Source organism: Nanorana parkeri, unplaced genomic scaffold (assembly GCF_000935625.1).
Source record: "Nanorana parkeri isolate BGI_ZX_2015 unplaced genomic scaffold, ASM93562v1 scaffold1047, whole genome shotgun sequence".
NCBI classification, from domain to species: Eukaryota; Metazoa; Chordata; class Amphibia; order Anura; family Dicroglossidae; genus Nanorana; species Nanorana parkeri.
The window spans coordinates 120,480-134,052 of record NW_017307315.1 but is presented as its reverse complement, the minus strand read 5'-3'; the positions used below and the strand labels follow the sequence as shown (position 1 = coordinate 134,052).

Sequence of the window (13,573 nt, the reverse complement as noted above, 5' to 3'; positions counted from 1 at the left end):
GGCGAAGGGGGCCAGATTTGATCAGGTAATTCCATTTTCCCAAATTACATGGAAAGGGAACCTACCCTTTAATGCAGATTGTGCATGTAAGAGGAGTTCTGCTGGCTGGCTACCACAATAGAGCGCACAGTGGAATGGCAGCAGCTTTCAACGCACACACGCAATGTCCTACACGTGCGTTTATTTGCATGCAGTTGTCGGGGATCGGCAGGATTGGTTTGAATTTTGTTTTTTATTATTTACTTTTTATCACTTACTTTTTTACATATTTTATTATTTTTAAAATTTTTTACACAATTGTATTCCCATCACACAGGGGCTTACACAAGACCCTATGTGATAGTTTGGAGGTGACAGGTTCTCTTTATGGAACCTGCCCCCCAAAACAGAACAGATCTGTGCAGTTCCCGACAGCTGAGACAGGTGGCGCTGTGATTGCAGCGCTCCGGTCTCACTAAACACACAGAGCAGAGCGAAGAACGGATGTTCTTCGTTCTGCTTCCAACTCTCCATCATGAGCTCATCTGCTGTAGTCCCGGGTCCCCTAGAAGAGCGGGGGACCCCGGAAACCACGGGAGGGAGGGCAGACAGGCTGGTACAAGTGATCAGATCACTCGTATAAAACGTGCAGCAGATCCCCGCTGTACATATAGCCCTGCTTGCCCAAAGCAGGGCTAAATATACAAAAAAAACTACTCGCTCGGCACTACACGTCCCGCTCTGTGGGGTGATAGGAATTCCACATCTCTGCAGTCTAAGGACCAACCCCCTCTGTGGTGCTGTGTTTTGCAAGGAAGATAACAGAATGCCTGCCAAAAGACGCGTTCGTATGTACTGACAAACATTTGCACGTGACACAAAACCTGCCTCGTGATTTTCCACTGTTGACTATTAGGTCTGGTTCACACCTGAACGTTTTGTAGCGCGTTCAACGACGCTCGACGAACGCTCTACAAAACGCTCAAACATCTAAATCCCATTGTATTCAATGGGTCTGGTTCACACCTTGCCGTATTTCCGCCCGTCCGAACGCGATACAAAACGGCCTACGCCCAAAGAAGTACATGTACTTCTTTGGAGCGTTTTGGTCTCGCGTTTCCATTGGGATACAGCCAAGTAGCCCACGGAAACGCGCGTTTTTTTTATACCGCGGATCGCGTTAAAATGGCGCGACAAACGCGCATATTCAATACGCCTAGGTGTGAACCCAGCCTTAGGCCTTGTTCACACCAAGCGCGTTCCAGGAGCAGAGCAGTTTACAGACCGGATCAAAACTGCGTCCAATGTATTCCAATGGTATTTGGGGCTCTAGTTCACACCGCAGCGTTCAGTTCCAGAGCAAGTAAAAAAAAACTGCAGCAAGCCCCATTTTACCTGCTCTGGAACGTATGCAAGCGCATCAAAAACGCATGCAAACGCTCTGGAACGCACTGAAAGCCCATTTTAAACTAAAAAAACGTGGTTTTTTTTACCAAAAACGGCCCGGAATGCATCAAAAACCCACTGCACTGCGTGTGCAGAAACTCATGCAGATTTGGTAGGCATTTGGTGTGAACAAGGCCTTAGGCAACTGCAGTCTGAATGACAGACATGTTGATCCATTAAGATTCAATACTTAATAGAGGGCACAGACGACGCACAACTATAGAGGCCGGAGAGAGCCAGGCAGCTAGCATTTTCAGACAGAGGCAGCTCCTACAGTTCTCAAATAACAGATGCACTTTGAACACAGTTTACTTTACACGTAGTCAGAAAGGTGCAGGAAGGTGGAGCGGCCGTTTAAATCTTGCTCTGCCCTTGAGCCACATGTTTAAACACCTGGGAAATGAGCCAAGATCCTTTAAAAAAGGTAAAAGGCGAGTGTGATTCAGAAGTGCTGCTGCAAAGGCGCTCTAATCCCTCTTATCTCCGGGATCAAGCAGGGAGCCGATGTTTTCCAAGACTTCACAGCAGCAAAAAAAAAAAAAAGAATGTCGTCAACGTACCTCGCCCGGCTGATGTCACTGCATGCAGGAGGATCAAAGGGACAGAGACCACTGCAGTGCTAATAACACACAGAGGGAGGGATGTGAAAGAGCCGCGCACATCTATCATAAGGGCTCACTTTACGCAGCTCTACGATGAGAAGGGTTTAAAGAGAACCTGTCACATCATAAGCTGCTACTGCCGTTCTACAGCAGAAAATACTGGTCATTGGCGGTCATGCTGGTCTTCTGGCTCTAAAACTGCCGCCAAACAACTTTGTAGCCAGTTGAGTCAGATGGGCGAATGATGGGGAGTTCAGAAGCAGCTAAATGTTGTCCCTGGACACAAACTGTCCGCAACCGGGGTCCCTAATCACATGTAACCACATAGGCGAGGTTCACACCTAGGCGATTCAGATGCTGAGCTGTTTTCGCACGTTTCTCGATTGCGCGACTGTTCCTTGTAAACCGCGCGTTTTTCAATGCATAGAGATGTCTATGAGAACCAAACCGCGCGACAACCGCCTGAAAATAGCTCCTGCACCTTTTCGCGTGATGGGCGATTTCGGGTTCCGTGACAAACCGCAAAGGTGTGAGCAGCCTCCATTGACTTCAATGCGAATCTGCGTTGTGCGTGATAAATCGCCTAGGTGTGCACCGGACCTTAAAGTAGTACAAACTCTCAAACTATTTTTTAATAATGATTCCAGATCACACAAATATACACTGCCCAGCAAAGCAAGTCTTTACATTTTTTACAAGCAATTAGTCATCATGTTTCTGAACAGCTCCAACTCTCTTAGCTCAGCTTCCCTGAACTTCCTGTCCAGTACCAGATCACAAGGGAGAGCAGTCTCCAGCAGCTGTCCATCTCCTAGCTTCTAGGAGAAGGGGTGAGGGGAATGGCTTGCCTTGCTGTGTCCATGTGTTTGTGGAGACACACACAGCTTACTAGCGTGCACAAGGGTGCCTCCGTAGGACCCTGCAAGGGAAAGGAGCCAGGATCAGTGCTCTGGGGACCAGCAGATTCTGCAGGAAACTAAACCTTTTAAACATCAAGGAGCAGCTTCCATTGTAAGTGATTTCATCAGCATGCGAAATAGCTTTTGACTTTATCACTTTAAATGTGTGGCTACATGCAAACAGTGGCGGCCATTGATCTGTACACATCTGGCTCCAGCTGTTCACCTGGGGTCAGGTTCTCTGCCGGCAGGATATGCAGATTCTTACCAGTGGCCGCTCATGTGAATAAGCCCCAAAATCTGAATAAATGCAGCAGTTTGAGTTACTTTACTTTTGAGCAGACTTCTCACATGGGGGGTGAAAGGACTTTAAGTGCATTTATGACAGCTCACAGATATGTGGATTTATGGGCACTACATCTATTCGGGGACCCCAGGGGCCACGTAGCTTCCCTAGAGCTCCCAGCCATGCCTGCTACAGCCAAGAAGGGAAAGAAAAAAAACAGTCCCCCCTCCTATGCCAGAGCTGGACAAATACCAGGAGCCGGGTCGCCTATGTGCCTCCAAAATGACAGCTGGTGCCTAACGTTTGAGGTTTTCTTTAGTTGTTGTCGATGGAGCTGGAACCTAAAATATGAACCCTGCTGGATCCTGAACTCCATATTCATTGTGCTCTCAATGCTTTAGAAGCCGACTGAAGTGCTGGGTAAACGGAGGATCACGCACAATCCTGCACTGTATGGTCTGTATTGTGGGGGGGGCGCAACATCAGAGGCCTAATAGACCCCTAAAGTCTCCATAAACAGAACCTGTCACCTCTAAATAATGTCACAAAGGGGCTTGTTAGAGTGACTGCTCTGTCTGGAACGTGATTCGGACCTTGCCTCGAAAATGTTACCCCTTTCGGACCTCCTTGAATTTTAATTCACTACCCCTGATCTAGATGGATATGGTTAATAGTAGGGATGCACCAATATCAGTGCCGATACTGGACATTTCCACAAGTACTTGTGAAAATGCCCTGATGCTAAGCTCTGATACTGGAGCTTTACATTTTTAAATACATCCGGCTGCCGTAAGGTCCTGCGCTTGCTGGGGACACAGCGGAGGCCGTTTACAGCGCCAGCCGCACTTCTCATCCTCATTCCACTGCCCGTGAGACTGCGCACAGACTCCTGAGATGCCGGACACACCCCTGGTGAGACCGCACAGCCAGCTGAGACGTCATGCACAGCCAGCTGAGACGTCATGCACAGGCCCGGTGAGACTGCAGGCAACCCTAGTCAGCAACAGAGTATCTAGATTCTGCATTGCTGTACAATGTATTGCTGGGATTTGTAGTCTTCTCAAGCTGGTGTGGTATTCTGCATTGCTGTACAATGTATTGCTGGGATTTGTAGTCCTCACTACCTGGTGGTATTCTGCATTGCTATATAATGTATTGCTGGGATTTGTAGTCCTCTATAGCTGGTGGTATTCTGCACTGCTATATAATGTATTGCTGGGATTTGTAGTCCCCTCCAGCTGGTGGTATTTTGCATTATTGTACAATGTATTGCTGAGATTTCTAGTTTTCTCTAGCTGGTGGTATTCTGCATTGCTGCACAATGTATTGCTGGGATTTGTAGTCTTCTCTAGCTGGAGGTATTCTGCATTGCTATGTATTGCTGGGATTTGCAGTCCTCTATAGCTGGTGGTATTCTGTATTGCTGGGATTTGTAGTCCTCTATAGCTGGTGGTATTCTGCATTGCTGTGTAATGTATTGCTGGGATTTGTAGTCCTCTCTAGCTGGTGGTATTCTACATTATTGTACAATGTATTGCTGGGATTTGTAGTCCTCTCTAGCTGGTGGTATTCTACATTATTGTACAATGTATTGCTGGGATTTGTCCCTTTACAGCTTGGAGTCAGTGGCAGATTTACCAGTGGCGCAGCGGTCGCATCTGCCACAAGGCCTTGGCACTTGCTGTCCTAAAATCATGAGTATGTATGTTTTAGAAAAACTGTCACATGACGCACACAAAAAAAGTATCGGTAATTGGTATTGGCGAGGTAAAGTTTTTGGTACTCGGTCTGGAAAAAATGGTATTGGTGCATACCTAGAATAACACGGTGCATCCCTAGTTATTTGGAGTAAGAAAGCTTACTGATTGAAATTCAATATAGAAATGCATTTATTTTTAGTTTTTGACCATACATACCCTTTAAAATGCAAACCCCATACCCTGATAAAGAGATGACCAGCAGATATGTTTTTTTTTAAATATCTGAATATCAAATGCCATAACCAAAATATGGAACAGCAAGAAAGTAAAAATTCCAAGTTACATGAAAAGTTGCTTTCAGGCAATCATTTAAACATAATTCCCTAAACTGCGGCATGGAACCACAAAACTACAAGTTCCCAACACATGGCTGCGGGCGATTTTCAGGAGCTTCCAGAGATACGTGGGATTTATGTAATAAGAGTTTCAGTGAGTCACAAATCCCACGCTCCCCACACCGTGCTGACTATGCAGACTACAGTGTGAGGAGGGGCGTGCACAGTGCACACTGACGGTGTCACCCGCTGAACCGGCCTGCAGGTAGGAACGTGACGGCACGATGGCAAAGCTGGGAAAGTCACAGCTAAAAATATACACATGGCTTACGAGAGTTTCCTGCTAAAATGTATATATTTATATATTAGTGTATTTACATTTATTTTTTCTTCATTTTATATAATTATGGAAAAAAAAATTTTTTCACATAATTATCTATCTAAATAATTTATTTATTTTTTGGAATAAGATCTTACTGATCACTGAAAAGAAAATAACACATGAAAGACACTTACCTTGCCTGCCTGGAGAAAATGCTGCTCTGGGCTTCCTACTGTACCAGTCATGAGACCCTCAAAAATATCTAAGAATCTGGTCATGTGATCTCAGTTAAAAGGGAAAGATCAGCTGCTCTGAACCCAAAGTCTCACCTTCGACAGAGATCACTTGAATCAAGGGCACTGAAAGGAGCCTGGAGCAGCATTTTCAAACTATTTTTAGGCTTAGAGACTGTTAATGACTTCTGGGGCAAAATGCAAAACTACCCTCGCCGTGTGCGCCGCTCCCCCCACTACCCCCTCACAAGTGCAATAGAGGCCACTTGGATCAAATGCACTGAAAGGAGCCTGAACTGAAGCAGCATTTTCTGCAAGAACAAAATAAAAAGTCAGGCAGCATACCTTAAAATTACAAAGACTACAGATCCCCCCCCCCCTCCCCCGCTGGGGCATGAGAGCAATGAAAAGGTCAGGGAGAAAAGGGAATGATTCTTAGCTGCAGATATTTCCCAGCATGCTGGTCTCCAGTAGAAGCTTCTACCTACCTCCAGCCAGAACAGATTAAACTCCATCACAAGAGAGGGAAGAGGAGCCCGGCCGGTCCTCACACACACTGCAGATCTCATACCGGACCAACCAAATGAAGAGCAGAGTCAGGAAAGACGCATGATCACAATGCTTGGAAGTGCACAAACCTTTTATACTCAAGAAATCAGCACAATGGAGATCATTGTGGAGAAGATGAGCAACAACGACAAAAAATCCCAAAATATTCATTTTTCACGAATACAATAAGTTCCTTAAAACGGACGAGTTTCACTTCTTGCCACCCGACTCGCTGAAAAGACCCGTATGATGAAAGAAATGTCACCCTGATGGCTTTATATTCAATGGGGGGGAGGGGTTTATCAAAACTGGAGAAGACAAAATCTGGAGCAGTTGCCCATGGCAACCAATCAGCATCTCTCTTCAGTTTGTTCAGGCAAGTATTGAAAATGAAAGAGAGAAGCTGATTGGTTGCAGTGCAATGATCTCTGTGCGGGGCAAGCTGTCCAGATTTAAAGTGTTCCCCCGAACAATAGTCGAGGGTTGGTCTGTGTTAGCCATTGATGAATGCAGAGTGTTTGGAGTTTAAACCCCCCACTCTGGGATTTTTTTGGGAAAGATGGGGCTTCCTTGCAAGGGTTAAATGATGGTTTAAGGACATCTATAGTCAACTGCAACTGAGAAGAGAAGGAGGCAGAGGTTGCAATGGTCCTTAAAGGGTCTCTATGGTCAAAAACACAGAACCACCCAGGTGTGAACGTGGCCGTAGAGTCTGCACGTGTATTGTTATTTTAGTCCTGGACTTCAGCTTTAAATATACCACTGAAAGAGGTTTCAACAAATGCAAAAATACCAGTTGATCCTGCCAGAAATCTTTCCAGCTGATAACTTCCTGTATACTCTGCGTCTGTTTGCAGTTACCATTGTACCAAACTCTCTCTGGAAACTACAAAATACTCTCCTCTATGTTATGGAGAAGAGGAGAGGGAGAGATGTTTTGTTGTCCTTTCCTAGGGTGACAACACTGCACCTTCATTGATACAGTAAATGAATGAGTGTTGTCATATTAGGGACAGGAAATGTGTTTCTGGCAGGATCACCTGGTGAAAACAAAAAGGAAGAAAACGAATGCAGCCACATGTAAGGATTGGAAAGCTGCAACATGTTACATTTCTGGTGTTGTGTTCAGATACACTTTAAACCTTTATTTTTAAAAGCCAGAGGGTAGTAAACAAGTGTTCACAGAGTGAAGGTTCATTGAGTTCAGGGAATAAGGTGAAGCTGCATTCATTTCAAGCAACCAATCATGTGCTAGCATTTGTTTTTAACATTTCCCTTGCATATGTATTCAAAAATGATTATGTGTTCCCTCACCTCCCGATCTACAGAGCCGACTTGTGACAGTCTCATTGTCACAGGTCGGCTAGAACTATGAGGTGAGTGAAAAGCACTCGCCTCATAGTTCTCCTTGAAGAAATGAAGACGGGAATTCACATCCCAAATATCCTCACGACAAACAGAATGTGGCATTCTTCTACATCGCTGCCCTTTAATTATACACCAAATAATACGCCAACCACAAACCCACTGTGGCAGGATTCGGCCTTTTCTGAGCAGTTAAAATTGGCTTTTGTGAAATGGGAAATATAGTGAACACACTGCGAGAATTTACACTACGGGCTCATCCCTTAGGCATCCAAAGTGGTCTTGGCATTCAGAAAATATATAATGTTGGGGGGTTTTAAGTCATTTTCAGGCCTAAAATGTGGAATATAACATGGGTGCAAAAAATGAAAAAAGGGCCTCAGTCATGAAGGGGTTAAAACCCAACAACCGTCCATAAACTCATCACCAATGAGTTTACCTGTGAAACATATTGCAAATGTGACCCTTCCCGAAATCACGGCTTCGGACTTTGTCATTTACGTACACGAGCCCATATACAGGGCAAGAAAACATGTCCACCGAGCTAAAGCTCAGGGCTTGTTCACATCAGAGCGTTGCCGTAACACCCTAAAAACACGTGTTTTACCATGCATTCCTGCAGTGCGTGCCAACACATGGAACCCAGAGCAGTGCCATACTCAACCACACGTACTGGTCCCTCCCGGGGATGGTTTTGGACAGATTGGTTAAAATGGTGGATCCTTGGCTGGTATACAAGCTCTATGTCACAACACAGTTCATGCGGCACAGAATGCACTACTCCCATGCATCCTTCTACCTTTCCAAAACAGACTTCTACACTATGGAGCGGTCCGTGCTGGAGGATATGATATTCCTGATGTAATATGGAGCAGCACCTTAGATGGAGGCGATAATGAGGTGGGGTGAGCTTTTCAGGACACTTTACAATGTGGAGGCCCTCAGCCATTGCCAAGTTTAATTTCACCATCACCAGTGTCCTCCCAGCACACTGCTCACTAATCATGCCACCATCACCAGTGTCCTCCATAAGCAATGCCCTCCCAGCACATAGCTCACCGCCTACTATCCGTGACACCATCACCAGTGTCCTCCATAAGCAATGCCCTTCCAGCTCACCGCCTACTATCCGTGACACCATAACCAGTGTCCTCCATAAGCAATGCCCTCCCAGCTCACCGCCTACTATCCGTGACACCATAACCAGTGCTCTCCCAGCACACAGCTCACCGACCACTATAAATGTCACCATAACCAGTGTCCTCACAGCACACAGCTCACTATTCACTATCCACGCAACCATCACCAGTGCCCTCCCAGCACACAACACCACGTCCACTATCCATGCCACCATAAGCAATGCCCTCCCAGCACATAGCTCACCGCCTACTATCCGTGACACCATAACCAGTGTCCTTCCAGCACACAGCTCATCGTTCACTATCCATGCCACCATCACCAGTGCCCTTCCAGCACACAGCTCACCATTTACTATCCATGCCACCATAACCAGTGCCCTCCCAGCACAGTTCACCGACCACCATCAATGTCACCATAACCCCGGGTTGTATCTTCTTCTTGAGGGCCACAATATCAAGTTTTGGTTTAGACCACACAGTCTACAGAGTCCATTTATGAATGGCTCCTGGGTGATCGCCTCTCTACTTTTCTGGGGACCTTCATGCGACTCACCACCACACTTGCAGGCTTGTAGGGTTTAGCTGGACACACAGTTGCCAAACTCTTCCATTATGACGGGAATATGACGCTGAGTCACACTACTACTCTTAGTGACCGGAGATGCTATTCATATGTGCATGTGGGACAAGTCAGAAATTACTCAGAATAACAAGGAACACAGAAAATACTCCCACACGAGGACAGGAAGTGAACAGATACTGAAAAATAGTCCCATCATAAATTAGGCATGGGGTCTGTCCGTGGGTTGGTACTGTACAGTCAAATAAATACAAATAACCGGGACAGGTACCCCGGATGACATGCAGCACACCGGGGATAGGAAGTGAGCCCCTCCACACACACTCAGAACAGGGTACTGAGAGTGAAATCCACAGAGAAGAAGGGAAGTGGTACTGGGCAGCGCCCTTCTATACGGAATAGGGACCGGTATTAGGAAACACAACAGCAGGAATGGCAGTAGATATTTTCCCACGGACTAAACATGAGAACATGTGTGCAGGGGGACAGAGGGAACCAGTCCTGTGCACTTCCCAACATACAGGACACACCACAATGAACTTTTATATGGGGGGGCTCCGACTGCTCTGCTTTCATTACACCCATCTACACCCCTCCACACCACAAGCACTGGGGTGATGGGGAGGAACACCCGTGATTTTTGGATCAGGGGGGCCCAATTAACTTCTGTTTAGCGATGTTCTCTGTGATGTTTATGGTGTTTTGGCCGAAGGATTTTGGGTCCTCCTAGGCCACCTCACCATCACGACTGCTCACCCAGTATGGGATTTTGGCTTCCGGTTTCTTTTGGACCATCTCATCGGAACACGACCACTTCAGTTGTATCGTCTTTATAATGAATGTGTGTTGCCCTGATGAGTACAAAAATGCCTGAAGCAGTTGTGTTGGATGACTGGGTATGTATCTTTGGCAGTGCAGATTGTACGGAGTTCGCGGGCACACAACTGACCCGGCCGTGACCACGCAATCATCTCATCAGATCAGTACAAAATCAACAACCCGATATTCTCTACTATCCACGTATGTGGAGAAGAGGAGACGGGTCAAAGAAGAGGCGAGGAGGGTCCGGAGGAGAGGCGGCGGGGTCGGGAGAAGAAGAGGCAAGGAGGGTCAGGAGGAGAGGCGGCGGGGCGGGAGAAGAAGAGGCGGCGAGAAGAGAGAAGAAGAGGCGGCGAGAAGAGAGAAGAAGAGGCGGCGAGAAGAGAGAAGAAGAGGCGGCGAGAAGAGAGAAGAAGAGGCGGCGAGAAGAGAGAAGAAGAGGCGGCGAGAAGAGAGAAGAAGAGGCGGCGAGAAGAGAGAAGAAGAGGCGGCGAGAAGAGAGAAGAAGAGGCGGCGAGAAGAGAGAAGAAGAGGCGGCGAGAAGAGAGAAGAAGAGGCGGCGAGAAGAGAGAAGAAGAGGCGGCGAGAAGAGAGAAGAAGAGGCGGCGAGAAGAGAGAAGAAGAGGCGGCGAGAAGAGAGAAGAAGAGGCGGCGAGAAGAGAGAAGAAGAGGCGGCGAGAAGAGAGAAGAAGAGGCGGCGAGAAGAGAGAAGAAGAGGCGGCGAGAAGAGAGAAGAAGAGGCGGCGAGAAGAGAGAAGAAGAGGCGGCGAGAAGAGAGAAGAAGAGGCGGCGAGAAGAGAGAAGAAGAGGCGGCGAGAAGAGAGAAGAAGAGGCGGCGAGAAGAGAGAAGAAGAGGCGGCGAGAAGAGAGAAGAAGAGGCGGCGAGAAGAGAGAAGAAGAGGCGGCGAGAAGAGAGAAGAAGAGGCGGCGAGAAGAGAGAAGAAGAGGCGGCGAGAAGAGAGAAGAAGAGGCGGCGAGAAGAGAGAAGAAGAGGCGGCGAGAAGAGAGAAGAAGAGGCGGCGAGAAGAGAGAAGAAGAGGCGGCGAGAAGAGAGAAGAAGAGGCGGCGAGAAGAGAGAAGAAGAGGCGGCGAGAAGAGAGAAGAAGAGGCGGCGAGAAGAGAGAAGAAGAGGCGGCGAGAAGAGAGAAGAAGAGGCGGCGAGAAGAGAGAAGAAGAGGCGGCGAGAAGAGAGAAGAAGAGGCGGCGAGAAGAGAGAAGAAGAGGCGGCGAGAAGAGAGAAGAAGAGGCGGCGAGAAGAGAGAAGAAGAGGCGGCGAGAAGAGAGAAGAAGAGGCGGCGAGAAGAGAGAAGAAGAGGCGGCGAGAAGAGAGAAGAAGAGGCGGCGAGAAGAGAGAAGAAGAGGCGGCGAGAAGAGAGAAGAAGAGGCGGCGAGAAGAGAGAAGAAGAGGCGGCGAGAAGAGAGAAGAAGAGGCGGCGAGAAGAGAGAAGAAGAGGCGGCGAGAAGAGAGAAGAAGAGGCGGCGAGAAGAGAGAAGAAGAGGCGGCGAGAAGAGAGAAGAAGAGGCGGCGAGAAGAGAGAAGAAGAGGCGGCGAGAAGAGAGAAGAAGAGGCGGCGAGAAGAGAGAAGAAGAGGCGGCGAGAAGAGAGAAGAAGAGGCGGCGAGAAGAGAGAAGAAGAGGCGGCGAGAAGAGAGAAGAAGAGGCGGCGAGAAGAGAGAAGAAGAGGCGGCGAGAAGAGAGAAGAAGAGGCGGCGAGAAGAGAGAAGAAGAGGCGGCGAGAAGAGAGAAGAAGAGGCGGCGAGAAGAGAGAAGAAGAGGCGGCGAGAAGAGAGAAGAAGAGGCGGCGAGAAGAGAGAAGAAGAGGCGGCGAGAAGAGAGAAGAAGAGGCGGCGAGAAGAGAGAAGAAGAGGCGGCGAGAAGAGAGAAGAAGAGGCGGCGAGAAGAGAGAAGAAGAGGCGGGGAAGGTCAGGAGGAGAGGCGAGGAGGGTCCGGAGGAGAGGCGGCGGGGCGGGAGGAGAAGAGGCGGCGGGACGGGAGAAGATGCGGCGGGGCCGGAGGAGAGACGAGGAGGTTCAGGGGGTCAGGAGTAGAGGAGCAACCACAGAGGTGCTGTGGATGGGAGAAAGGATACGTCGTCCATAGCAACAAGACTTCAAACTGACATAATCGCTATGGGAAACCGCTCCATACTTCACTGCAACTGTCATTCCCCGGGGCTGAGATGTCAGGTGATGGTGAGAGGAAGAAACGCTCTGCATGCAGACGCGATGTACAACAAGAAATCAGAGATTACACACAAACTATACATTGGAGGGAACATGAAGACGACCAAGCACACAACGATGACGAGGAACGCTCTGCACACCGAGACAATCCGAATAATACACACAGCATGACCAGATGAATCAAAGCAATAATCTGCAGAGTACAGGGCATGGCACCATGTATGAGATGAGGAGGAATGCTCTGCAGATCTCAGGACATGGTACCATGGCTGGGATGGGGAGGAATGTTCTGCAGTCACATAACATGGCACTATGGCTGGGATGGGGAGGAATGCTCTGCAGTCACATAACATGGCACCATGGCTGGGATGAGGAGGAATGCTCTGCAGTCACATAACATGGCACCATGGCTGGGATGAGGAGGAATGCTCTGCAGTCACATAACATGGCACTATGGCTGGGATGGGGAGGAATGCTCTGCAGTCACATAGCATGGGCACCAGGGCTGGGATGGGGAGGAATGCTCTGCAGATCTCAGGGCATGGTACCATGGATGGGATGGGGAGGAATGCTCTGAAGATCTGTGGACATGCTACAATGTAGCAGTGCAGGAGTTAAACTGCTGTACCCAGAACAATGCGGGGTCCCCCCCCATATCTTACCTTCCTCGGAGGGGGCTGCATGGTGCTGCTGTTGGGGTGCAGCCTCCCTCCTCCTCCTCCCCTGGCGGGTCCCGGGGCTTTGTATCAGTGCCGGAGTCCGGGGGGCTCCATGAAGGGCCACAGACAGACTGGAGAGCGCCGGGCACACAGCACAGTGCTGGGGGAGGGGCGGCGTGTAATAGGAGCGGGGGAGGGGCGATCACTGCACGGAGACAGGAGGCGGCTCTGCCGGTACTGCAGCACTGCCGATCCCCGGGAGCTGAGCGCCACCTTCCGGTAAATGACTGATACTGCAGCACTGCCGATCCCCGGGAGACGAGCGCTACCTTCCGGTGACAGACTGATACTAAAGAACTGCCGATCCCTGTGAGCCGAGCGCCACCTTCCGGTCATAGACTTATATTACAGTCCCACCGATTTCAGATGACCGAACGCCACCTGCTGGACAGAAATATGTATTACATTACTGTCCAG

The 13,573-nt window shown here is 48.6% G+C and overlaps 1 protein-coding gene across 1 annotated transcript in view; it reads right to left on the bottom strand.

Moving 5' to 3' along the window:
- The window catches only part of FCHSD2 (FCH and double SH3 domains 2), a 159,992-nt gene extending 146,659 nt beyond the window's left edge, over positions 1 to 13,333 (bottom strand). Inside the window, exon 1 of the mRNA XM_018567426.1 lies at positions 13,100 to 13,333. Within this exon, the coding sequence (XP_018422928.1) occupies positions 13,100 to 13,120 (21 nt within the window). The 5' untranslated portion in view covers positions 13,121 to 13,333. The remainder of the gene's footprint in view (positions 1 to 13,099) is intronic.
- Positions 13,334 to 13,573: the final 240 nt, after the last annotated feature.